This window comes from Elgaria multicarinata, chromosome 5, assembly GCF_023053635.1.
Source record: "Elgaria multicarinata webbii isolate HBS135686 ecotype San Diego chromosome 5, rElgMul1.1.pri, whole genome shotgun sequence".
Classification (NCBI taxonomy): Eukaryota; Metazoa; Chordata; class Lepidosauria; order Squamata; family Anguidae; genus Elgaria; species Elgaria multicarinata.
The window spans coordinates 71630371-71655534 of NC_086175.1; the positions used below are offsets into that span (position 1 = coordinate 71630371).

The 25164-nt window shown below is 40.0% G+C and overlaps 2 protein-coding genes across 5 annotated transcripts in view; one reads left to right on the forward strand and one right to left on the reverse strand.

Moving 5' to 3' along the window:
• Nucleotides 1–8045, reverse strand: part of SH3BGR (SH3 domain binding glutamate rich protein) — a 31217-nt gene extending 23172 nt beyond the window's left edge. Inside the window, exon 1 of one of the 3 annotated variants that reach the window (XM_063126616.1) lies at nucleotides 7771–8045. In XM_063126616.1, coding sequence (XP_062982686.1) covers nucleotides 7771–7815 — 45 coding nt within the window. In that variant the 5' untranslated portion in view covers nucleotides 7816–8045. The remainder of the gene's footprint in view (nucleotides 1–7770) is intronic. The other 2 variants (XM_063126614.1, XM_063126613.1) reach the window with 2 other exon arrangements.
• A 4696-nt stretch (nucleotides 8046–12741) lies between these two features.
• On the forward strand, nucleotides 12742–24074 carry LCA5L (lebercilin LCA5 like). 2 transcript variants are annotated; one of them, XM_063127564.1, is made up of 7 exons: nucleotides 12742–13177; nucleotides 14424–14932; nucleotides 16465–16602; nucleotides 18509–18612; nucleotides 20269–20353; nucleotides 22093–22222; nucleotides 23192–24074. In XM_063127564.1, exons 1-7 carry the CDS (start codon nucleotides 12760–12762, stop codon nucleotides 23962–23964), a joined length of 2157 nt encoding a protein of 718 aa, XP_062983634.1. In that variant the 5' UTR covers nucleotides 12742–12759; the 3' UTR covers nucleotides 23965–24074. The 2 variants fall into 2 exon arrangements, with proteins under 2 accessions (XP_062983634.1, XP_062983633.1); XM_063127563.1 differs by lacking the exon at nucleotides 16465–16602 and having other exon boundaries at nucleotides 12763–13177.
• The last annotated feature ends 1090 nt before the right edge of the window (nucleotides 24075–25164 follow it).

Here is a 25164-nt window from a genome sequence, read left to right on the forward strand (position 1 = left end):
TGTCCGCCGCTCCGAAATTTTGAATGGGGAGCTGTATTTAAATATTGTAAATAAAATAAATAAAAATATTTTGAAAGAATCCTCTCTTTGAAGGGCTGCCCAGTCTAACTCTGGTATAAAGGTAAAGAGATATCAGAACAAAGAACTCTGCCCTGAAATTGCCCATCAGCAGCCCGTGAACAGCAGTGGACTTTGCAAGGCACACAGGTCACAGCCTTCCACACTATGGTGAGACGCACTGCATTTCCATTTGAATTATAATAAAGTAAAGCCACTTACAGAAGCCAGCTGGACTGGCAGCTGAATCTTACTTCGAGACTGGCTCTGGGCTAGTATCCTTCATTACATGTGAGACAGCAGGTTAGTTTAAGAGGGCAAGGACAGATTGTGTTGCATACTCAGCTGTGTACTCCAACAGATGGGAACAGCCAGAGAGTTCAGGAGGAACAGCTGGAAGGCAGCATCTGCCACTTGGGGCAATTGTCTCACTCTTTCTGCTGGTAGCACCAGCCCTGGCATTGAAACAGACACAACACCACCACCATTGGCAACAACAGCTAAGAGCCAAACTGCACAGTCTGCATTGTGTGTATTCACTGCAACTTCATTTCTTTAATTACTTTTGTGTGTAGATTCCTACTGGCAATGCAGTGTGAGGGGAGGAGAGCCATAAGAGATTTGGGTGGGGAGGAGATTTCATTTTCACCAACAGGAACTTCTTTTCCTAAGCCGCTTAATCACAGAGAGTGGGGAGTAGGGACAATTTTCATTATGTACACTGGTCAATCAGCTGTTGATCAGGAACCCACAAGCAGGACATGAGTGCAAGAGCAGCTTTCTACTCATGTTCCCCTGCTACTGGTAAACATAGGCTTACTGCCTCTGATACTTGAGGGAGCACACAGCTATCAGAACTAGTTCTCCAAGAATTTATCTAACCCCTTTTCTAAGCCATCGAAGTGGGTGGCCATCACTACACGATGTGGTAGTGAATTTCATAGTTTAACTATGCGCTGTGTGAAGAAGTACTTCCTTTTATCTGTCCTGAATTTCCCACCAATCAGCTTCATGGGATGACCCCAGGTTCTAGTGGTTTGAGAGAGGGAGAAAAATGTTTCCTTATCCACATTCTCTACACCATGATTTTGAACACTTCTATCAGGTCTCCCCTTAACCTCCTTTTTTCCAAGCTAAGTTGCAGCTGTTGTAACTTTCCCTCATAGGGTAGATGCTCCAGCCCCTTGAGGATTTTGGTTGCTCCTTTGCTACATGCTATGAATTCAGGGTAACATGTTCTTTAGCCATGAGGAGGGGAGAACAGTGGACATTTCTCCCTGAGCCTTCATAAGCCACCATTGCTTTAAAAAGGAACCTTATGTTTATTATGTATTAATTTCCACTTAGTAACAGCCAGCTTGGATGCCTGTTGTCAAGCAAAAAGGTGAAATATGAATATTTTTTAATAAATAGTTCAGTGTATTTGTCATTAGATTTTTGTCTATTTTTCTTGGCACACAGACTTTCTCTTCTGATCCACTGGCCCTGCACATTTGGACTGGCTGATATACGTCTAGAATCAAGTTTTACAGCAGCAGGAACATTAGAACTGGTGTGCACAGTTGATACAGCTCTTTGATCTGGTACTATAAAACGATCTGTTCTTGACTATATGTGATACATAATTATTTCTGCTGTTGTAGCTCTCTATCAGAAGTTATGCTTTTCCTCTACTTGAATTATGAGCTCAAACACAGAATTGACCAAATTCGTCCTTTAACTTATCCTTTAACGTCCTTTAACGTTAAGAACAACAACAAAACCACACATCAAACTCTTGCTGAATAATAATCAAAGTCAAGCTATGGACTCAAAGCAGAATAAGAATCAAAGTAAAATTTACAAACTCAGAGCTTTAAGCGCAGTAGCATTTCATAGGATCACAGACTTGGAAAATAACCAAATATCATTTAGTTCAATTCTTCCTCAAAAGCATAGATCAAGTTACATAATCCAGATCACACTGTGTGCTCCAGGCAGAGAAAAGTTCCTCTGCAGGAAGATGCTTGCAGAGCACATGGATTTTTTCCCCCCCTCTCTTCTCCTCAGAGCTGTGAATCTAGGGTGTTCTTTTAAAAATAAATGTTTATTATATGCTGAGGAATGCTAATGTTCTGGGCCATGAGATCTTCTTCTGAAATTAGTGCTGCTATGAACCTTAAAATACAGAACACCTGTCAAAGACTTATTCGTAAGTATTCATTATAGATTTATAGTGTGCCATCAATGTATACGGCAATTTACAGAGCAACATAAAAATAAGCTGTTCCTGCCTCAAATACCTTACAACAGCCTTTTCCAACCTGGTGCCCTACAGATGTGTTTGACTACAACCTTCCATCATCCCCAGCCAGCATGGCCAATTGTCTGTGGCTGATGGTGGTTGTAGTTCAATGCACCTTGAGGGCGCCAGGTTGGGGAATGCTGATTGGGCATGCTGAGAGTTGTAAGACTTTTTTCTGTGTAAACACGCATAAGATTGCTCCCTGAATGGAGTTATATACATACTTAGGCGTCATTTGGATTGAGGACTAAGGATTACACTAAAGGCTTTGTGGAAAAGCTATGTTTGGAGAAGAAACTTGGTAACCAGTAGGAGTTTTACATCACAAATTTTCCAGTTGTTGGAAACTCTGAAGGGCTAGAAGAATGAAAAACTAAAGTCATAAAAATGGCTGTTTTAAAAAAGTTTAAACCCAGCAGTCAATAACTGAAGAAAATTTGACTTCGGGATAGAAGTAACTGCCCTGTGAGAAGGATGATGCATCCACATGTATATTTGAACCCTGATCCCTTCCTCGATTACATCTGTCATCTTTTTCTGGGTCAATATTTCTAATACTTCCAGTTTGTATTTTTTTAGGTCAGCATCTGTGCTCCGCAAAATGAAGGCAGGGGGCAAGAGTTGCACACACAAGGTCTCTAGATATACTTCTTTTGTTATTATAAAAAATATTCTTATGAGGCTGAGAAGCATCTCAGAGTCATTAAAAAGATCCAATTTAATAAGGGGTTATAATGAGACAGAAGAAAGGTTCTGAAGCCTTGCCAAGATCAGGAGCATTAAATTGATACTTTATCCTCTGCCTGTTTCTGAGAAAATAATAATACACACACACACACACACACACACACACACACACACACACACTTGCTTTCCCATCTCATCACAATCCACCATCCATTTAAGTGGAAAGACTTGGATTTAATTCAGTTCACACTGTGGGCAAAAATAAATTGGCTTAAATCCAAGGCTGTTTAACTATTTGGTGGACTCAGCCACAAAAAGAAGAAAAATAGCCTAATATATGCTTGTATGGTAGTATATGCTGTCAGTTTCCAAAAAGTGGTGTTTTAGCCATATACCAGTACTCTGTATCTAGGATCACTCTTAGTTCACAGCTGAACTTCACAGTAAAATTGTATGCATTGTCTTTAGGTACTGCTCTGGAAATTGAGGCAGTCAACAAGCTACTCTGTATATCAGGAGTAGGCAACATGGTGTCCATGAGCACCAATGCACCCTGGTCAAGAGGGCAGGGCTCCTGCAGCTTTAACTGATGTGATGAAGAGGGACTTTCACCAGGTGCTGCATACATACGAATAACACCTGCTGAAATTCCCTTTTCTATACAACTGTTAAAGATACAGTAGCCCTGTCCTCCTTTCCATATGGTCACCCAAGGTTGTGCAAATTCAAAAGATGTATGTTACATTTCTCTTCTGGTGCCTTCTCACCAGAAGAAATCGGATGCTAAAGCTGCCAGGTAGGGAATTATATTTGCTTTTTTCTGTATTCCATTTCTATAGTGCCTTATTGAAACCAACCAAGGCAGTTTAAAAAAAGTTGAGGAAATGAAAACCATTATTAAATAGAAACATTGCAAAACATTAAAAACAGACATATAAACCATAACAACCATTTTAAAAATCAAGTTGAAAAGACCTCCTTTCCATAAAATGGCATTAGTTAACCCAAACTTTCCAAATTTAGATGCTGCATCATGCCAATGTAACCCTACAGCAAGGGTGGGAAACCTTTTTGAACCTGAGAGCTGCAGATGGTGGATAGGGTGAGGGCCCCACCCCCCACACACGGGGGGGGGGAGGATTCCTGGGGGAGACTAAAGCCATTAGCAGTGTGGACGCAACAACCCCAGCTGCCTTGGAGTCAATGAGAGAGGGGGAGACTAAAACCACTGGTAGTGCAGATGCCACACCCCAAGCTGCTTTGGAGTTGCTGAGGGACATGGAGGCTATCCCCCATGATCCTGATTGGTATCGCTGTACTGGCACTGCTAATAGCAATGCCAGAACAACAGTCTTTTCTGTTCAGTCCAGCTGGACAAGTCAGCTGAAGGAAAAAGTGAGCTGCCTGAAGCATGCCTGAGAGCTGCATGCAATGTATGGGTTGTCCACTTTTGTCCTATAGAAATACCTTTCCCCCTACTCCCCCTACTCCTAACCATTAGCTATCCAAATGTTTTGGACACCTCACAGAGCATTCAGGTTCCTCTGTATTAAAACAACAACAACACTAGAACCAAATTTATAGCCACATTTGTAATCTATTAATTTAGAGCTGGGTGAACAACTTGTATCCTTCCAGTTGGTTTTGGCCTACAACTCCCATCATTCCTCACCACTGGTTGTGCTGGCTAGAGCTGATGAGAGTTGTAGGCCAAAACATCTGGAGGGCCATAAGTTGTCCACTGGTTTAAAGTAAAGCTAATAAACATATTTGCAAGAAATCCCCTTGATTTCAGTGGTAATTTCCTCCAAGTAGAATAAATCCAAGTTTTTCAGTTTAACTGACCATTTGTGGGTTCAGCTAAAAATATATGAGAAAGATATATTAACAAATTGGTGGTGTAAGTTGTCTGATAGTTTTGGTATGGTAGTTGTTCAGGGCCCTAGTTATCATTCTATCCACAAATATGTGTGTGATGTATGTGTGTACATCCTTAACTTACTGGTAGATTGCAGACATAGGACAGTATCTAACACTGCTGCTGTACTTTCGCTTATTCCATTGCACCAATGGGACCCACAGCTAGCTCAATGGGGAGTTAGCATGGCCTAAATCAAGCCTGGAAGACTGGAAATGCTCATTTCCAGACTGGGACTCTCAGCAGAGCTCCTTTCTGGGAGCTCCATTGACCAGCCTTGACCCAGAAAGGAGTGTTTCTGGTTGCTCTAACGGCTGTTAGCTTTCCATTGTGCTCGCAGTGGGTCTTGCTGGGATGCAGGCAGTTTAGGATACTGCCCACAGTGTAGTGGACTGGGAGTCGAGAGATCCTGTTTCTAGTCCTCACTCGGGGAATTGAAACCCACTAGGAGACTTTGGGCCAGTCACAGACTCTCAGCCCAACCTACTTCACACGGTTGTTGTTGTGAGGATAAAATGGAGAGGAAGAAGATTATGTACACTGCCGGGTTCCATAGTGGAAAAAAGGTGGGATATAAATGCAATAATAAATAAATAAATTTAAAATGCATCTACACTGTTTTAAAATGGAAAGAAATATAGAATTGAAGAGAGGGGTTCACATGAATTTTAATGAAGTGGGAAGTCCCTTTAAAATTTAAACTATTTTGAGGCCTGCAGATATTTTAAACATTATAATATTTGGTCAGGGAGAAAGGCTATGGTTGTTTAAAACAGGACCCTGATGCTTATGATACAAAAGGGGGTACAAGAAAAAAAACACTGGTATCTTTTCCCCACCAAAATATGGCTGCTAGGGTGACTACTTCATGAAAAGATGTCTTGCTTAACTCTTATTCTCACCCCAACTCCCACTTGTAGAATACACTAAGCCAGCAAGGAATCCAGTGAGCTTCTTTGGCCTCATATCCATTCCTTTTTCTGACTGTACTCATCATGTATTACTGGTGGCATCCATTCCAGTCAAAACTATATACATGACTGACTACTACTACAGCTGTTGTAACTAGTGGTAACAACTAGGGTAGCAAGCCATTTAAAGAAAGTATCATTTAAATCATATTAGTTTTAGTTGATTAATCTATCAATTGAATCTGCATAAATTTGTATATAGGTAAAAAAAAAATCATTCTGAAACACGACACATATTTTCTTTGTTTCTAGATGATGCAAATCTATCGTATCAGGAGCATCATAAAGAAGACATTGCTCCTGTGTGTGAGAGAAGGGAGAACGCCTCTTTTAAGATGGTGGTTGCCACCCACAATTTTAATGAGGACTTGTAGTAAAAAATATGCACACTGGTTAATCAGGGACACCTTTTTTAGTCTGTTAGAAGTTTTACACTGCAATCTTGCTGCATGTTTACTGAGAAGTAACTGCTAATGAATTCAATGGTTTTTATTCTCAAGTCAGTGGGTATAAGATTGTAGCCGAAATCAACACATTTAACCAATTACAGCTGCACTCCAAAACACCCTTACTAAGGAGTAAGCTCCACTAAATGCAGTAGGGACTACTTATGAGTAAGCATGCTGGAGATTTGCAGTAAATATTGCAGGCTTAGGTACAACTAACAGGGGAAATGATGCAGCATTATATCATGGATGATGAGGAAATGACATCATCCGTAATATATAATCAAGCACAACAAATGGCATTTTTGAAAACTACTGGCGCTATTTTCTGTATATGGGCACAGAAAATAACCTGCCAAAGGAAAAAGACCAGTTTTTCCATCTAACCCTTTGCAGACCTCCTGCTCTGGAAATTTCTTGCGGTTGTGTTAGTGTCAGCCAGTTATCGAAGCAGTTGCGGAGTTATGTGCAAGGTGCAGCCAGTTTGTTTGGAAGCGTCACTGTGACTGATGGTTCAGCCAGGGCTGCAATTTGAGCTCATGTGGGAACTGGTTATAAAAGGAAACAGTTCATTCCCAGTTCCTACCTTCCAATCTTCTCTTTGCATGCCCTTTGCTCACTTCACACAGCATAATGGGTTTGATCATTTGACAGCAGATACATTCAAAACACACCAGGAAGTATAATATGAATATAGGATTATTATTATTATTATTAAAAAACCTTTAAGAATGTTAAGATAACATGCACTACAATTTCTGCAGGGCTCCCCACCACCACCAAGAGCAGTACCCCTTATATGGCCATCAAATATTTCTCAAAAGAAAGAGGTGCTTCCCACCACCACTGTGACCAAATTAGGTCTTTATTTTGTTCCCGAAACAAAAGTAACATGCTTAAACATACAGGCAGATTTTAGAAAGCTTGCTAAAATAAGGAATATTTCAGGGAAAAGATGTAGTACATATAAAATGAAAAGGGGAAAACAGTTTTGCAATGCAATGCTATACATGTCTACTCAAAAGTAAACTTCGTTGTTTTCAATAAAGCTTAGTCCCAGGTAACTGCATGTAGGATTACGCCTTTTGTGTAGGTCTCTGCACACACAGAATCACTTGGAAATTGCAAGAGTCTTGCTTGAAGAGACTTTTGGCAGTTTAAAGATTGACAAATATGTTGTGCAATAAGTTTTCTGTGGATTAGAACCCCCATTATTGATTACATTAAGCACTAAACCCAAGTGCAAGAACAGGCTACTATATATGATAAACTACATTTTGTCATCTACGGTGTAAACCCATAGTGCAGAGTTGCACCACGCCCCTTCTTTAACAGCAAGCCGCAAGCTTCTGAAAACAGTTATGCGTGAAAACTGCAAACGCATAGAGAAGAAAACAAAATACCTACCGCTGTGGACCCCGAGGACGTTGCTACAAACACTTTGATCACCATTTCGACAACGATCAAAGGGACCCTAACCGAATCAGAACGCCTGGAGTGTCAACTGGTCGCGAGGACTACAAGTGACCCGGGCATGCAGCAGCTTGCAGAGCGGAGAGAATCCCCAGTGAATATCCACTTCTCATCAGTTCGGCTGGGTGCCTGTCCCTCCCTCGGGTCCCCAGTTCATTGGTTCTCGGGTCTTTGGGGGACATACAGGCCAAGGGACGATTGGCTGGTAAAAGTATCCTTTGCAGAGGGACGGCACCTGCCCCTCAGCTCATCACTTTAGATTGACCGGTTGGCCGCCCTTAAAAGGCCAGGGACGGTAGTACACCAATCAGGCAGGACAAGAGCGGTGGGAGAGTTCATTTCCAGAAGGGGGGCATAATACAGAGCTGTGTTTGACAGCGTTTCCGGCTGTAAAAACTTTTGTATAGATACTAGGATAAAGGTTGCATATTTCCTTTATAAAAGAAAAGGGAAACAGCAATGAAAGAAAAATAGGGCTCCGAAGTCGATCGTTCTCCAGTTTCAAGATTTCAAAACGGCTCATATATTAGAATCCAAAAGGGGGACCTGCTAAAATGAATGACAAGAAAGCCATAGAAATGCATTGGTTTCGGGGAGCCATAGGAATGCCTGGAACTGCAGAACGGCCGTCGGAAGGCATTCAAGTTTAATGGTTACATCCCAAATAGATCGGCTGTTTACGCAGGGGATTTTAGGAACGGCCCCCAATTGACAAAAAGAAGAAAAGACTGTCCGTCCAAATAGACATTGGAATGCACTGTATCCTGCACCCAGCCCTGCAACTAGGCTCTGAATACAAAGCGTATTCACCAACCTCTTGGAAATGGCCATTGGAATGCATTGTGTTGGGTCGGATCCTGCTGCTTCCTTTCAAAAGCTCAGGCTTTTGTATCTCAGATAAGTGGTAGTAAAAACTGAGAATATCCAATTGAATGGGATGTTCTCTAACACTTCCTCTCTTCTTCATAGTATTGGGAATGTATAATACAGAGAGGGGATGCTTCTCTGCACACATTGATAGTTTTGTTTTTAATCTAGCATTTCACAACAAACATAATTTCGAATGAAGAACCAATGCCGCCCGGAAATATAGAGCGCTTTTCTTTGCTCTAAAACAAAAACCAGCGCCATTTCTCCAAACATCATATGTGTGCGACAGAGAATCTTATTAATCGGCTCAGATCGCAGAGATGTCAAAGGAAATTAAAGACAAGCGCTTACCACTAGTAGATCTTTGAGCCTGGTGGTGGCACAGAGAAACAACGTGCTGCTGCTGTCTAAACCAAACGGAATTGAAATTCCTTCTTTTCTCTCTCATCATCCACCTGCTGGTTTTGAGTCCTGACTTGGGAACGGAAGGATCGAAAGAACCACAACGAAAAAGGAGACCCTTGAAGGAAAACGTCCTCTCCTGAAAAGTCAGGTCTATTCGAGTTCATTCTTTCTTTTTAGTATGCTGCTTCAGGGGCTGCAACCTGAAGCTTCATTGTACTCAATGGGACTTACTTCTGAGTAGACACATGTAAGATGTCTGGATCCGTTGTCCTAACTGGATAGAAGCCAGGTTGGCTTATCTTTACTTAAAGCATCCCTGTGGAATGCGTGATATTTTTCAAACTTTCCCTTATGAGACTAACAGTGTCCTGTTTTTAAGAACAGAGAAAGACTTGTTCTATTAAGCTGCTTGTCACAGTCCCGTGGATTGATAACAGCTATGGAACAACACGGACAATATAAAACCATGGGTTGGCTCCAGAATTTCTCATACTTAGAGTAGATCTAGGCCTTTAGACTGTATCGGGAAAGCTAGGGAGGCCTGGTCCCCACTGAATTTTCTCTGCCCCCTTTTTTTTACAAGCAAATAATTTTTAAAAGTTTACAATGTTATCTTTGAAAGGCCTGCAAACAGATGACCTGTCCCCCTACTTTTTTTTTGGGGGGGGGGGTCCCGTCCCAGAACTTTTAGGTTGGCTGCGAACTTCAATACACCCATTGAAATCAATGGGACTTGTCAGTCATGACTAGCTGAAGTCCCATTGATTTCAACAGGTCTTTTCAAAGTGTGACTGTCTGGGCCAACCCAGAGCGGGAGAGAAAGAACCGTGGCACGGAAGAGTTATGTATAGTTAAAAAAAAAAATCTTCTGCCCCTTCGCTCTGTTGTTCTATTTTTCATTGTCCTACAAGTCCCATGATGCTCAGCGAAGGAGTTCTCCGGTTGCCATGGTACCAAAGACCTGAAAACAACTTCTTCCGCCAATGCAGCCAAAGGACCCAGGTAACGTGAAGAGAGGGGGATCGAGGGTGGGTCCGCGCGTGGAAGCCTCTGCCTGAGCACAGGAGGGACGGGCAGTTTAAATCCTGGACGATTAGCGGGGCACCGCGCTCCATTTTGTGGCGGTGGGACAGAGTTGCCAATGATCCCCGTCGTGGGTAAGAGGCTATGGGGGAGCACGTGGAGGATAAAGGAACTGGCGAAGGGCTCCTTCAATGGGCTGTGGGAAGGACGCAGTGTGGCATTTCTGAGCCCTCTTTTTCCCCCTGTTGGAATCGTTCGGTTGTCAGCCTCTATGGTCTGTCCTGCCCACCCCAGAGCAGGGAAGCGGCTATCAAGTCACAGTGAGATGACAGAAATATGTATATAGAACAACAGGGCTCGCTGAGATCCTGGGCTTTTCCTATGTGAAAACACATTGCATTTTTGGATCTGCTTCCCCTTTGCCCAGATATTGGATCCTAGACCTTCTGTCCATCTCTCCCAGTTAGTTTGTTGCCTTTCTCAGAATTCTTTTAGTCACATTTTTATGATGCATGATTGTGTTTTCTCACAATGTGTAGTGTCCCATTTCCCATAGGCTTTACTTGCAAGTTCGTTATTCTCCCTGCTTTCTTGTCTTTTGTTTTGCTTCCACCACTGTGTTGTGTCATTTCTCACCATTTTCTCCTTCCTCTACTATCTGTGTCTTTCAGTTTCTCTGAATCTCTTTCATCACGTTTCCATCCTATAATGCTTGTAAAACACATCAAGCAGTGCAGTCCTATATATGTCTACCCAGGAGGAGGGATGTGAAATTTTGAAGAAATGGAAAAAAAATCATTTTTTTTCTGGGGGGTTGGGAAAAAAAGGATTTTTTTAAAAAAAAAATTGGGGGGAAATGTAATATTAGTACTTTTTACAGATCGAAAGTCACTTTGTTACTTTAGGAACATAAAATGTAATTATGTCCAAGTTGGTTTGGCATAAAATTATTACATTTGGTATATTAAAATTACGGTTTATTAAAGCAATTATTACAAATTGAATTAACTTTTTTTTTTAAAAAAATGTAACAAATGGAGCTACAAACTCCTGAACTGTAAGGAACTTCATTGGTTTTGCCAGTTTATGGAAAGCAGGCAAAAAACAATTAAAACAACAACAACAATAGAAGAAGAAGAAGAAACCAACAAAAGAAGAAACCATCAACATTAGTAACAAAGAAAATTATTTATGTCTCCGCTAGTCCTCCATAGTGTCAAGCAGACATAAAGCACCCATTCCCATAAAAAAGAACTGAGAAAAAGGGGGGACCAAGATTCAATGAATACGCATACATTTTAATCAGACTCATTTTCTGAACTAATTCTCATTTTCAGTCTCTGCTTCAATGGCTGTGCCCCCTAGAGGCAGAAATGCATCTTGCTCTTGCACTTGAGAGTTGTAGTCTGTTTGCGACCTAGGACTTGCCTGGCCTCAGTGCACAGAAATTGTAATAATCTGGTACTGTACATAGTTTTTAGAAATCATTTAGAGAAGTAAATATCTGAACTCCTTGTCTTAAACTTTTTATTCAACATGCTAAAATAAAACATCCCATAATCAATTTTTTTCTTAATTCTTTTGGGGGGGAACAAAGGCTTTTGGGGAAAAATTGAAAAAAATGTTGTCCCCCCATTTTTTCCGGGTTTTTTCCAGGCCTTCACATCTCTACTCAAGAGTAAATCCCATTTAATTCAATGGGGCTTATACCACTAACCTTGTAGTAGGATGTGGGAGTAAGCTTATTTCTGAGTAAATTTATGTATGGGATTGCACCGTGTTTCTAAAATGAAGATCTACCCACTTGACACTCAAAACAACAAAAGCTCAATTTGGACAGCCCCTTGCATCACCAATCAAAATTCATTGTGCAGCTATTCGAACTTTTCCTCTTTAACCAATTTTCAGTGCTAAAAAAAGATGAAGTGGAGGAAACACAGGATGGTTACATATGGAAGTTGTTGTTTTCTGGACCCCTTGTAAAAATTCCCTGAATGAGGCAGTGTGATTGAGCAATAAATGTCTCACCTGAAAGCACACTTTATTTATATAAAAGTTGACTAGTTGAGTGTTGCTGAAGTTAATCATGTTTTAAAACATGTAAAATAAACGCTTTATTTCTGAGTAAATCTGATTATTTGTGGACCTCTCCAGTAGCAAAGAATAAGTTGTCCCCTTTCCAACTTCATTCACCCATAAATATGTTCTTTCTTATATAGTATTTTCCTGGAGACTATTGGGCTGAGGGATGAATTTCCGATGTAGATTTCCTACTCTACAAAACCCATAATGCCATTGCTTTACTTTTGTTTTGACCTATTTAGTTCATGCACTGTTCCATGAGGAAGTGCAGTTTGTGAACGACAATGCTAAAAATATAATGTAATTATTATGCAAGCACACCGTATCTTCAAAAAGTACATATCATAAATGGCATAGAAACTGTGAAGATTTATTGATGCAGAGTCAGAACAAACTACTTTCAGAGCATAAAGGGTGAGGCCCAGAGTAAGCAGTGACATAGAATAGTTTTAATTTCTGATTGAAGTATGATTTTTTTTTGTGAAGTTTTAAATATAATTGATACCTTCATGACTTGATAGGCTATGGCTCTCTAATGAAGAAATGATGGCATCAGAAGACTATTTCCTCAGTTTTAAAGAAGATAATAAATGTGAATGTACAAAAAATGGAAGCCCAAGTGATTCTCCTAACAGGCTCTGTAAGGGCATCCAAAGCAACAGTAGTAATAAAGTTAATAACTATAGTAAATGTTCCAGTCACTGTGGAAGTTTTCAGCTTGACTATTCCAATGACTTCCATGCTAATGCTTCAAGGAAGGCTAGCAGCAATAGTAGCAGCATTTGCTCAGAACAAAACAATTGCGGAAGTTCTCAGAACTACTATTATGAAGACTTTCACACAGACTCTCTAGAAAGCTCTAGTAGCAACAGCAGCTGCTGCAGCAGTCCTTCAGAACAACCAGAAACAAAAGAGGAGGAATTGCCAAAGGAGAAAAAAGGAAATGATCACCAACCCAAAGGTAAGAAGACAGTTGGCCACACTGGTCACTGCTATGTTAGCTTCTTGGTGATAGATTATGATTGAACTTTGCTGGAGACCTGACAGTTGAGGTTCTTCTCCACTTTTCTTGCTGACCCTTCCAACTGTTTCAAAATGTTAGACTTTTGGGAAACCGCTTGTCTATAGGAAAAAGCATTAAAACGCTACATAATTAATCAGATATCATGACCATATACCTGTCTGTCTCATGTGACATGGGCAAGTGAACTAAGGGCCAGAGAGAGGGAAGGGCCAGGGACCAAAGGAAAGAAAAGTATTTATTTATTTATTACATTTTTATAGGGCAACACTAGCTGGGAAGGGGAATTGGAGCTGGCACAGGGGTGCACAACTTGTGGGTTCCAGATGTTTTGACCTACAACTCCCTACAAAGCTTTTCACTGTCTAGCTCCTTCCTATCTCTCCTCTCTCATCTCACACTATTGCCCCGCTCGTGCTCTTCGCTCCTCTGATGCCATGTTTCTCACCTGCCCAAGGGTCTCTACTTCCCTTGCTCGGCTTCGTCCATTTTCTTCTGCTGCCCCTTATGCCTGGAACGCTCTTCCAGAACATTTGAGAACTACAAGTTCAACCGCAGCTTTTAAAGCTCAGCTAAAAACTTTTTTTCCTAAAGCTTTTAAAACTTGATTTTGTTCTGACTCTATACTGTTAGCTTCACCCTTCCCGGTGCCGGTTTACACTTCCCTGTGCCTGTTTGCATTCTCTTTCCCTCCTTATTGTTTACTACAACTTTATTAGATTGTAAGCCTATGCAGCAGGGTCTTGCTATTTACTGTGCCTGTTTGCATTCTCTTCCCCTCCTTATTGTTTTATTATGATTTTATTAGAATGTAAGCCTATGCGGCAGAGTCTTGCTATTTACTGTTTTACTCTGTACAGCACCATGTACATTGATGGTGCTATATAAATAAATAATAAATAAATAAATAAATAAATAATAATAATAATAATAATAATAATAATGCCTCTCTATTGGCTATTCTGGCTAGGGCATATGGGAGGTTTAGACCAAAAATCCTAGAGGACCACAATTGCCCACCTCTACTCTAAGCTGTTTGAGCAATGAAGTCTTGGCATGGTCTTCTCTCACTATTCGTGAAACTGTATTTAACTTAGAATAACTGGGTCTTACACTCATGTAGATTGATATACATCTTACTTTCTCTAGACTCATAGCATTTTGGTTTGTTCTGGGCTGAATGTAGGGGCGAAGACATTACCTAAGAAGAAACAGAAGCAAAAGACCTATTTCAGCACTGACAGTATTATAAATTCCCAGAAGACTAACAACGTGGCTCGCCGCTTATTGTCAGCCAGACTCCACAAAGTTAAAGAGCTGAAAAATGAAGTGTCTGTTTTGAAGAATAAATTGGAGGCATCTAATATGGAAAATCAGATCTTGAAGCGACTTCAGTATCGACATTTGAAAGCAATAAGTAAATATGAAAATGCAGAGACAAATCTGCCTGATCTCATGGCAAAACAATGTGGTGAAGTGAGGACTCTAAGGACGCTTCTCAGGAAATCGCAGGAGCAGGAGCGCAATGCGTCCAGGAAGCTTAGAGACGTCGAAGCGCAACTGTTGAAGACAAAAGATACCTTGCAGGCCCTGCAGAAACTTTCCGAAGACAAGAATCTTGCAGAGAGAGGGGAACTTAAACACAGATTAACAGGCCTCACACAAAGAATGGAAAACGGTGATAAAAGAATTCTGGTAATGTGCAGCATTCTAATGCATTGTTTAGAATTACAGCAAGAAATATATGTCAGGGACCTGCTAGATTTTTAATTAATTACTCCATCTTAACTGTTTGGATGTGTCGGGGCTCCTGAATATGCAGAGGCTTTTCCATTTCTGTTAGGGATGGGGACAACTCTACACACAAATCATCATCATCATCATGCCCCCTAGGACCTGCCTGACATTGAAGTGAATAAAAAAACTTGCTCTAGCAGGAACTCCATGCATAACTGTGCACACATGATGCTTAGGAACAAGGGCACTTATCTGAAGTCAAGGTTTACTGTGAAACCTCATTACATGTATTCAGATCAATTTTATTTTAAACTGCTGCCCAGAGTTTAGACAATTGAGTAGCAGGAACCTGAGGAGTGAGCCAAATATTATGTTTTGCTTTCAGCCCTGGGATTGGGAATCAATAGTTCCTTATGTGAGGTTGGTCACTATTATTATCATTTACAGATGGGAGAGCTGAGATTATAGCTGCTATCCTAGCATATTCAGAAATATGGCCCACTGAGATCAATGGGATTTACTTCTACATAAAGATGTTCACGCTCAGGGTGCTAAAGTGATTTACCAAAAAACGCTAAAGGAGCACAAGTGGAGATGAAATTTGAACACAATTCCACTTCGAACACATTATCTATGGTATCACACTGAGCATGACATAAATATCAGCTCCTTCCCTAGGCAGATAGTTTTGGAACCAGAAATCTTGTGACGATCAGCCTTGAGATAGAACATTCAATCTATAGATGACCTTAGGGAATCAGATATATTTTCTTGTTAAGACAACAATTAACATAATTAGGACTGGACTATTGAAAAGGCAAGGTGGTACCTGGAAAAAATAGGTGAGTGGTTGAGGGTTTACTTCGCAAGTGCTCCATGCATTTCCCTTCTAAAAGCAAGACACAAGGTAGCCAATAGCTGTGATTTTTGTCTGACGTGCACAGCTTGGCAAGACTGATCGAAGCAGTGAAAAATATCCTGGGATAGAATGGAATGGTAGTATCTGAAATTAGGAATATCCTTTTTGTTTTATTGTTGTGATTAATGGAAAATAATTTCCCATCACTTACATTTCTGCTCTATCTTGTACATGACTTTGCTAAATGGAGGGAACAAGCCCAGGTTAACTCCCTTCTTTTACAATAGGAGATAAAAGGCCTGGGGGGCAAGTATCTCTTCCACTAATGAAAATAAATTAAAACTATAATTTAACAGCAGTCTTTCCTATAGTGTTTTTTTCCTGTTTTTTTTTATTATAGAGACTTTTTATTTCTTATGTACATTTTCTCCCATAAAGGTATTTGTTCTCTGTTTTAACATTCAAATTTGTATGTACAGAATAGAAGGGGCTTTGCCACCTTTCCACAAATATTTATCAAAATTTCCAATTTCTATTGTGGCGCTTCTGACTTTTTAAATTAGTATTGTGTGATTGTAAATTCTCAAGAAGCAGAAGATAAAGGAGACGGTCATATTTGTAATATCTTCAGGCCCTAGAAAAGCAGCTGCTGTTGAATAATACTTCCTTTAGTCATCAGTTAGCAGTTGAGAAGAAAAAGACTGTTGAAGCTCAGACGATCACCACGAATTTGCGAATGGAAATCAAGATGCTTAGCCAAAAAATTAAGGTATTTAAATTTTAAATTTCTTTTACTGCAGAAGAGAATTACAGTGCAACATGGTACATGTATATTCCGTAGTATGCCCATTTAACTCAATTGGAGTTACTCCCAGGTAGCTGTGGTTGCCTTAAGGTACAATCCTATACATGTTTAGACAAGAAAAAAGTCCTACAACTCCCAGCATTTCTTAGCCAGCATGACTGGCTGGGGTATGCTGGGAATTGCAGGAGTTTTCTCTGCCTAAACATGCGTAGGATTGCACCCTTAGTGTATTAATTTATATAGAGAACTTTTACACATTTTACAGTGTCTAGTATAGTAAAGAGAAAATGCTGCTTTAAAAAGTTGAATTCCAATATAAAAATAAATGCATTCTTAATCATGTTCATTAATCTCCGAATGAGATAACAGACTGAAAAGCAGTTTGATATTGTAGCAGATATATGCTTGCCATCCTTTAATGTATTTGTATAAGCATGTTGTACTGAAATATTTTAGAAGAACTTTGAGAGCCAGAATTGGTTCATGATTTGCTACTTGTAAAAAAAAGGGAAGTGGGGAAGCAAGTGAAATACAGTGCCAAGTTTAAAACTTTCCCCCATACAGAATTGTTCTTCCATCTGCAATTGTGGAATTCCCTTACTATCAGAATTATGGCAAAGAGCTGGAATTAAAATTTGTAATGTATCAGTATTAAACCAAATTTAAAAATAACTTCAGAATTCAAACTTTGGATTTTGAATATGAAATACAAACTCCAGACTTGAAACATGAATCTTTAGATTATTTTGGTCAGACTCTTGGTTTGATTGAAAAATGCTACAATTGTTTTAAAATGCAATACAATTAAAAAGAAAATCTATCCACAAATCTCATATGGAAATAGCCGCCAAATAAAACATGGGGTAAGAGCAATAACCTGTTCAAAACAAATGCCTCATACTTTCAATGCAGAAGGCCTGGCATATCTCCCTTGGGAGGGCATTCCATAATACTGGTGCAATAACAGAAAGTTGCAGCAGGAATTATTGAAATAAAGAATGACAAGATAATAACTAACAAATACTAAATATCATTGCATCTTGACAGCTATCAAATACTAGAAGCTCAGTTAAATGTCCACCAGCTTTTTTATGGGGGGACTTTGGATGTTGTTGTTGTTGTTATCCTGCCTTTTGCCCAATGCTGGGCCTCAAGGCGGCATCACAAAATTAAAAAAAAAATACATTAAAAACCCATAAATAGAGATATACAAAAGTTAAAAGTATATTAAACATATTCCAATATTAAAACAATTAAACATTTAAAATGTCAATTTTAAAAAGTCCTTGGCACAGACGGAGGTCCAGTTCATTCATCAAAGGCCTGCTGGAACAGAAAAGTCTTTGCCTGCCTCCTAAAGCACATTAGGGAGGGAGCCAGTCTAGCTTCCCTGGGAAGAGAGTTCCAGAGTACTGGAGCAGCCACTGAGAAGGCCCTCTCCCACATTCCCACCAAGCGTGCCTGTGATGTTGGTGGGACTTTTGACGAGCTGCAATCCAGAAAATAGCCAACCTATGCAAACAGTGATTTCAAGGCCATTTTGTTAAGAGCAGCTTTGGAGCCATAGAATCCTTAGGCAAGACCTAAAAAGGACGTGCTGGAGAGGATACTCAGCCAAAAGAGCTCGAGGAAGCTATGAAGTCTCGTCCAAATGAGGGACATTTATTTCCAAGTAACCCAAGAGGCATACAAAATGTTTAGTCAGTTAAAAGCACGGACAACCAAACATGCTGTTGACATGCAATTAAAATGAAACGGTACACTATGGAAGATGCAGAATATATCCAGCTAATTAGATTATATTTGTATAATTGCAGGTCATACAATCCTATTGCAATTTTAAAAGATCTTTAATACTATATTTCTATAGGAAAAAGAACGAGAACTTGGTATAAGAAATATTTATGCAAACCGGATGCTTAAAAGTCAACAGGACAAAGCTGATTCAGAGACTCCCCCAAAAGGTAGCATAATGTTTGATGCGATTTTAATGTGGAATGTAGATGTGTTAAAACTTTCAAGTGCTAAAGACATTAGAAAATGTTGCAGTATTGATTTTTTTAAAATCTCCTTATCATCTGTTGTGGAGCAGACTGCCTAACAGGTGATCAGTGCTTGAATAGGATTGCACTGTTCTTTATTATGTTGTGGGTAGAGGGAGAATAAGGTGGGGAAGAACAATAGATGTTCAGGCTAACCCTATGCATATTTATGCAGAAGTAAGTCCCACTAAATTCAGTGGGACTCATTCCCAACTAAACCTGTATAGAATTATAGCTTATAGTGCAATCCTAGACTGGTCTACTCAGAAGTAAGCCCCATTGAGTTGCGGGGGACTCACTCCCCGGTAAGTGTGCATTAATGTGATTTGCTAGATGCATTTCAAATTGGGGTTTAGGCCTGGTTTTGGAAGTGAATGTCTTGGTTTCCCTATTGGATGACCTTTGCTGAGAGTAGGTCTTTCCCAGCTGCGTGATGTTCAACCTGTCTGGAGGGTGTTGCACGATCACTGGAGGCACAAGTGGCCTCTCTGGCTAGGATAGCTTTCTATCAGCTTAGGTCAGCCTTCTCCAAACTGGTACCCTCCAGAAGTTTCAAACTATAATAACTTCTTGCATTCCTGACCATTGTCCAGGGTGGCTGGGGCTGATGGAATTGGAGGCCAAAATATCTGGAGGACAACAGGTTGGTAAAGGTAGGCTTAGCATTCAAGTAGTTCTGATTTACAACTTCAGTAAATCAGCAACTTACTCAGCTGAGATCTCAGCAATACAGTCTAAGTCTCAGCAACACTTTTGTATTAGATACATCCCAAATTGTTGTAACACGTTTTCATAAGACCACAGTTTCGAAATCAGCGGGGTTGAGGGGGCTGCTAGAATTAAATAGGTTAGATTATTGTGTGAAATTAAAACCTTAGCAGAATTGACAATCTACATTATTTGTGTGAGGGGCAAAAAGTAGGCCATGCTGTACATGTTTAGACATACAGCTCCCTCTAGCCCTCAGCCTGAGAAAAGATTGCTCCCTGGATGGGCACTATGTGAACAAAATGCTGGTCAAGATGGACTCTTGCTCTGATCCAGCATGGCTCTTATGTTCTCCGGATTGGGCTGCTTGGACAACCTGTCATTTGATGCAATGCCAACAGATTAAGAGGCTAATAATACAGTTTTGAAGTTTCCCCAGTGTAGATGTCAATAGTATGTACTTACAAAATCTGTTGTTGCCTTCCCCTCCCCCCAGTGTAATTTTCGCAGGACTGATGAAACGCAGTTTGAAATCATTAATTAATTTCAGTATTATGGATCACTCCCACTGCATCTAGAAGTCTGAAAGTGGTAAAGCAGGCTGCCCACCCATTACAGCCCTCATAGAGCTCTCCCGTTCCACCCATTGGGCAAGGTGAACGGGATGCTTCTGCCCTTGCCCCCCACCCCTCGCCACCCTCAATGTTTCTGATTATATGAAGCACCTACCCACAGTCCTTTTACATTGTCAGAGATGAGTTTCAATTTCTTGTCCCTGATCTAGCCCATCGCTGATTCTAGCCATGAGTATTTCATGTTTATGATTTAAAACAACAACTCCTGTTTACTTCCTCTGTCTTTTCATAGATGTTAATGTCAGCAAATCAGTACAAGTAGATATAAAACTAGAAGCAATGACTCTTCAAAAGCACGAGACAGAGAAAAGTGCAGTTGCTTTAAAAGAGGTATGACAGATCTGAAACAGACTTTACAACTCTCAAACACTGCTTGGTCATAACCTTTTGTTTCTTCCTGTAACCTGCACATTCTTCTAACAGTCTTCCAATTTTCTGAATGATTTTATAGCTACGTTGTGAAAATAACATTCTTCCTCACCCTTATTGAAAGAATTTTACTTAAGCATTGAAGATAAACTAAGGGTGCAATCCAATACTTACTTACCAGGGAGTAAAATGTTTACTTCTGAATAAACATGCTTAGAATTGTGCTGTTAACTTGGATTAAACATAGATCTTAATCATGTCAGGAACATACAGCTAATAAGTAAACTGCTATAAATAAGAGCTGTATAAGACATGGAGCAAGGTATTGACAGAGGTCATCTAACATTGTACCATAGAGCTCCTATTGTTGGATTAGCTTTGGCACAGCTTTGCTAATGCCCAGTGAAGAAACCTGAATAACTATCTCCACTGCACATTAGAGATTGGTTATATACCACTCTTCCCCAACGTAGTACCCTCCAGATGTGTTGGACTACAGTTTTCATCAATTCCTGCCAGCATGAATGGGCATGATGGAGTTTGTAGACCAGCATATCTAGATGGCATCAGGCTGAGGAAGGCCACTGAATTCTGGCCTCTGCTGTAGAAGGGGTATCCGATGGTAATTAATTTGCAGCAACATGATACGGAATGGAAAAGGGACAGAGATCTCATTGCCTTTCAGAGTTTTTCTTCATATCACTCCTACAACTTGACAAGGACACAGAACTGTAGGGTTCTCACCACATGCAGTAGTCCTTTTGAGCAGTTCCTGCTGAATTGCCTGGAGCGACAGATTGTAGGATGTGTCTGGGTTGCACCCTTTTCATGACAGCATTTGAAAGCTCAAGCCTCTCCCTGACTCTTTTTCTGTGCCTTTATATGTATCTTGAGTGGGCCTTCATGCAAAGTCTTCATGCTCCTCAGTTTGTTTCTAATTTATGGTCAATATTCAGCAGGGCTTTTTGCTACTTTGACCCACTCTCTCCTGTGAACTTTAGAATGTGCCCAAACTCATGTGGTTTGAGTGATGAAGTATAGGAATGTAATAAATAATAATAATAATAATAATAATAATAATAATAATATAATAGTGCCAGGACTTTTTAATTAGCAGTGACAATGAAGTAATCTGCTGCCCCGCTCAATCCACACAGTAGCTTGGGGTGGGGGGCAGGAGAGGGATTTCCCCAGCAACAATATATTGTTGTAAGCTGTCCCTTTTGCAGTGCGAAGCATTTTGGGATGGCTTGGTCTGGAATGGGCAAGGAAGAACCATTAACTTTACAAAAGACCTGCTCCTGGTGATGAAAACTGCTAGAACTAGTTTGTTGATATGGATCAACACAGCTGATGGCATTTTTTGGATTCTCCTTGGGGGCGGGGCTATGGAGATTAACATGATGAGCCCCTTTACTTCAAATTATACCACAACACACTGCCATGTGTGTTTCCAAACCAAGAATGTGACTGAAGCCAGATGAAATGCCATTCTTAATCCTATGTTAATCTTGGGAAAGTTCAAATAGATTCTTACTTTATGAAGGGTCAAGGTTTGAGAACTGCTGAAAAGACTCAGATTCATGTGAGAATGAGGCTATTAACAGAAAATCTGTCATGATCCTTTGTCATTATTCATAGATATTAAAAAGCTAAAAGGTTCAAATGCACATATGGATATTTTTCTTTCTTTCTTTTAGGAATTGGCAACCAAAGATATAAATGCAAAAGACAAACTATGTGATATGCACAAAGAGATGGAACTAAAGCCAGAATTTCATCAAACTGAAAAATTACCAATGCAACAAGTTCCAAATAAAACATGCACAGGTATTTTAAGAGTATTTCAGACCTGGTATGGCTTTTTAAAAATAGAATAAACAAGCTCTGGAATACATAACACTTGTTGAACATTCAACTATATTGGCCTGTTATATGATTACTGATACCATAACAGCTCAATGACTTATTTATAATAGATGCTCCAATATGAGCTCATGTGCAAAATAGCTGTAAAATTAGTTGCATAATAAAACATATAATCCTTCATTCTGCTAATCTCTGGCTAAGTTTACGGGCTGATGTACTTGTTATGTCTTAGTAAAGAAATTATGTCATCGAGCCAGCCAAGTGCTGCTTGTATTGGCTGCTTGAATAAGGGGGAAGACTCTCTTCTTTTGGTGTCCAATAAAGGTATTGGAAGCACCTATTGTGTCCCATACAGCAAAGTAAGGATTAGGAGCGATCCCAAATCCATAAATCAGCCTTCCCCAACCTGGTTCCCTCTAAGTGTGTTGAACTGCAATTCCCATAATTGCAGTATCTCCAGTATTCGAGGCAGTAAGCCTGTGTGCACCAGTTGCTGGGGAACATGGGTGGGAGGGTGTTGTTGCACCATGTCCTGGTTTGTTGTTCGCTGGCTGACGGCTGGACTAGATGGACCCTTGGCAGTTCTTATGTTCCCAGCCAGCCTGGCCATTGGCTGTGCTGGCTGGGAATTATGGGAATTGCAGTCCAACACATCTGGAGAGCACCAGATTGGGGAAGTCTGCCATAGATTCTGCAACTGCTGTTGCTTTTTCTTAGTGGCCAAATGGGCATATTCCACCAGCCCCCATGCAGCTGATTTAAGTTGAGGATGCTAACTCTGTGTTTAAGGAAATTTGTAGCTGCTAAATATATAAATGTGCCCTTAGCATATTATCTTTCTTTCTCTGACTAAACATACAAATCATATCATTTTTTTAATTGCTTGACATCTTAGAAGAACTTTACTAATGACGTAATATTCCTTTGCAGAGTTGCTAAGGGAAGAGATATGTCTGAGTGCAGAAAACTATTTCAAATGTGAGAACATAGAAAGACAGAAGAACAGGAGAGAAAGGCAAGGGCTAGACCTATTGAAAGAAGAGTTTGAGAAATTAAGGACAGAACAATCATTTCAATCTAATGATGTTCAACAAAAAGAGAATAACTTGGAAAAAGCTGTAGTCCAGAAGCAAGAAAATGAAGAAAGCAAGAGAGGTGAAGAGCCAAAAGAAGTAGTTTATGATAAACTGGCAACAGTAATACAAAGACACAGAACACCATCTAAATTAAAGAAACAGTATGTATTTACAGAAGCTGTTGAAAATTTGCATCAGGGATTGCCTTCAACAGGTCCACTATCTAATACGAGCACTACATGCAGTAGTAGGCAGGTGAATAGACACCAGGGTGAAACAGCAGAGTTTAAGGCAGGAGATTCAGTCAGTGCCTATGAGCCATCATTTGGTAAGGTTACCAAAGCAAGGCAAAAGGACAGCAGTTCAACACATGGTGAAGACCACATTGCTACAGTATCAATGGAGAAGAAAAACACTCTTATGGAAGAACTCTTTGGTCCAAAATGCATCTTAAAAGACAGTCATCCAAACCCTAACTTAAAAGAGGTGGGTAAGGAAAAAACTTTACAGAGTGAAAAGACATATGATGAGATTTCATATGTGAATGATGGTTTGCAGTGTGGTGATTCCAAAGAAACCCACATAAAGGTTTTCCACACAATTGCATTCTTGGACAATTTTAAATAATTTAGTGTTTCATAATGTTTCCACCTTAAAATATACTCAGTAATTTTAAGCTCTTGAAAACCAATGTATTACCTACTGAAGTCTGGATCCCCCCCCCTGCATTTAATGATTCTAGAATAATTTAAATGACTCTCATGCAGTCCTCTGCAGATATGTGAGAAATAGACATTTTGATAATCCATTGCAAAAAACAAAACATACATGTAAGATGTAGTATATGTTTATAGTTAACAATGAAACATGCTTCATCATACTGCAGGGAAGATCAAAGACTGCTCTACTGCCAGAGAAGCTATAAAAGGAGTAGAGGAGTTAAGAAGCACATTGAAAATAGTTGTACTGAATAGGCATTGATGGTAAAGTTTATTGTCAAAAAAGTAAATGCCTAGTTGCAGTTGTAAAGTTAAGCTCCATATAGCTTCTGTTGCTGATTCCATTCCACAAAGCCTCTTAAATGAATAAAGCAATTAAAGGTGCAATCCTAGGCACGTTTGGACAGAAAAAATTCCTACAATACTCAGTATTCCCCAGCCAGCAGCACTGGCTGGAGCATGCTGGGGGTTGTATGACTTTTTTCCATCTAAACATGCACAGGATTGTGCCTTAAGCATATCTACGTGGCTACAGTCAGGAAAGTGATCCATAAGAATTGGATGAAAGGGACTCCAGATACAGTATGTCGATAACTAAAAACACTCCATGTAGGATTTCTGCAATCTAAGATGAGGACATATTTAAAGACTGCCAAAACGGACTCTAAGCCATATTCTTAGAATAGCCGCAGTTTATAGCTGAAATTCTAGGTCCAGGTCAAAAGGCTACTGCCAGACAATTGGCAATCCCGTTCAGTGTTCCTAGTTTATTTACTCCCCTCCCCCCACCCCCGCCCGCCGCAAACTTGGCAGTCTTTAGGTGACACCGGCAACTTCATCTGCCCTATCTGAATTATTCAGTGCAAGGAAACGTGTTGGTTGCAGCAATTTCTATGCTTATAATTGGGATATGCACTTTGTTTTCTACAGTTGTATTTGCACCCCAAACTCTCTTGGGAACAACTTTCAAAACAGTATGTTAAAATCTCTTCTGATCAAACATTCTTGGTAATTCAGACATTAAATACTGTGCTACCCACAACTTTGTTCTCTTTGTTTTCTATCACAGAATAAGGCAACATACTGAACATTAGTACAGAGATGTCAA

Bases quoted from the DNA above. Each gene is read 5' to 3' on its own strand.
- LCA5L (XM_063127564.1), top strand. From the start codon at position 12,760: ATGATGGCATCAGAAGACTATTTCCTCAGTTTTAAAGAAGATAATAAA. The intron at 16,603-18,508 runs GTATTTAAATTT...ATATTTCTATAG, and splicing joins TGCTTAGCCAAAAAATTAAG to GAAAAAGAACGAGAACTTGG. The intron at 22,223-23,191 runs GTATTTTAAGAG...ATTCCTTTGCAG, and splicing joins TCCAAATAAAACATGCACAG to AGTTGCTAAGGGAAGAGATA.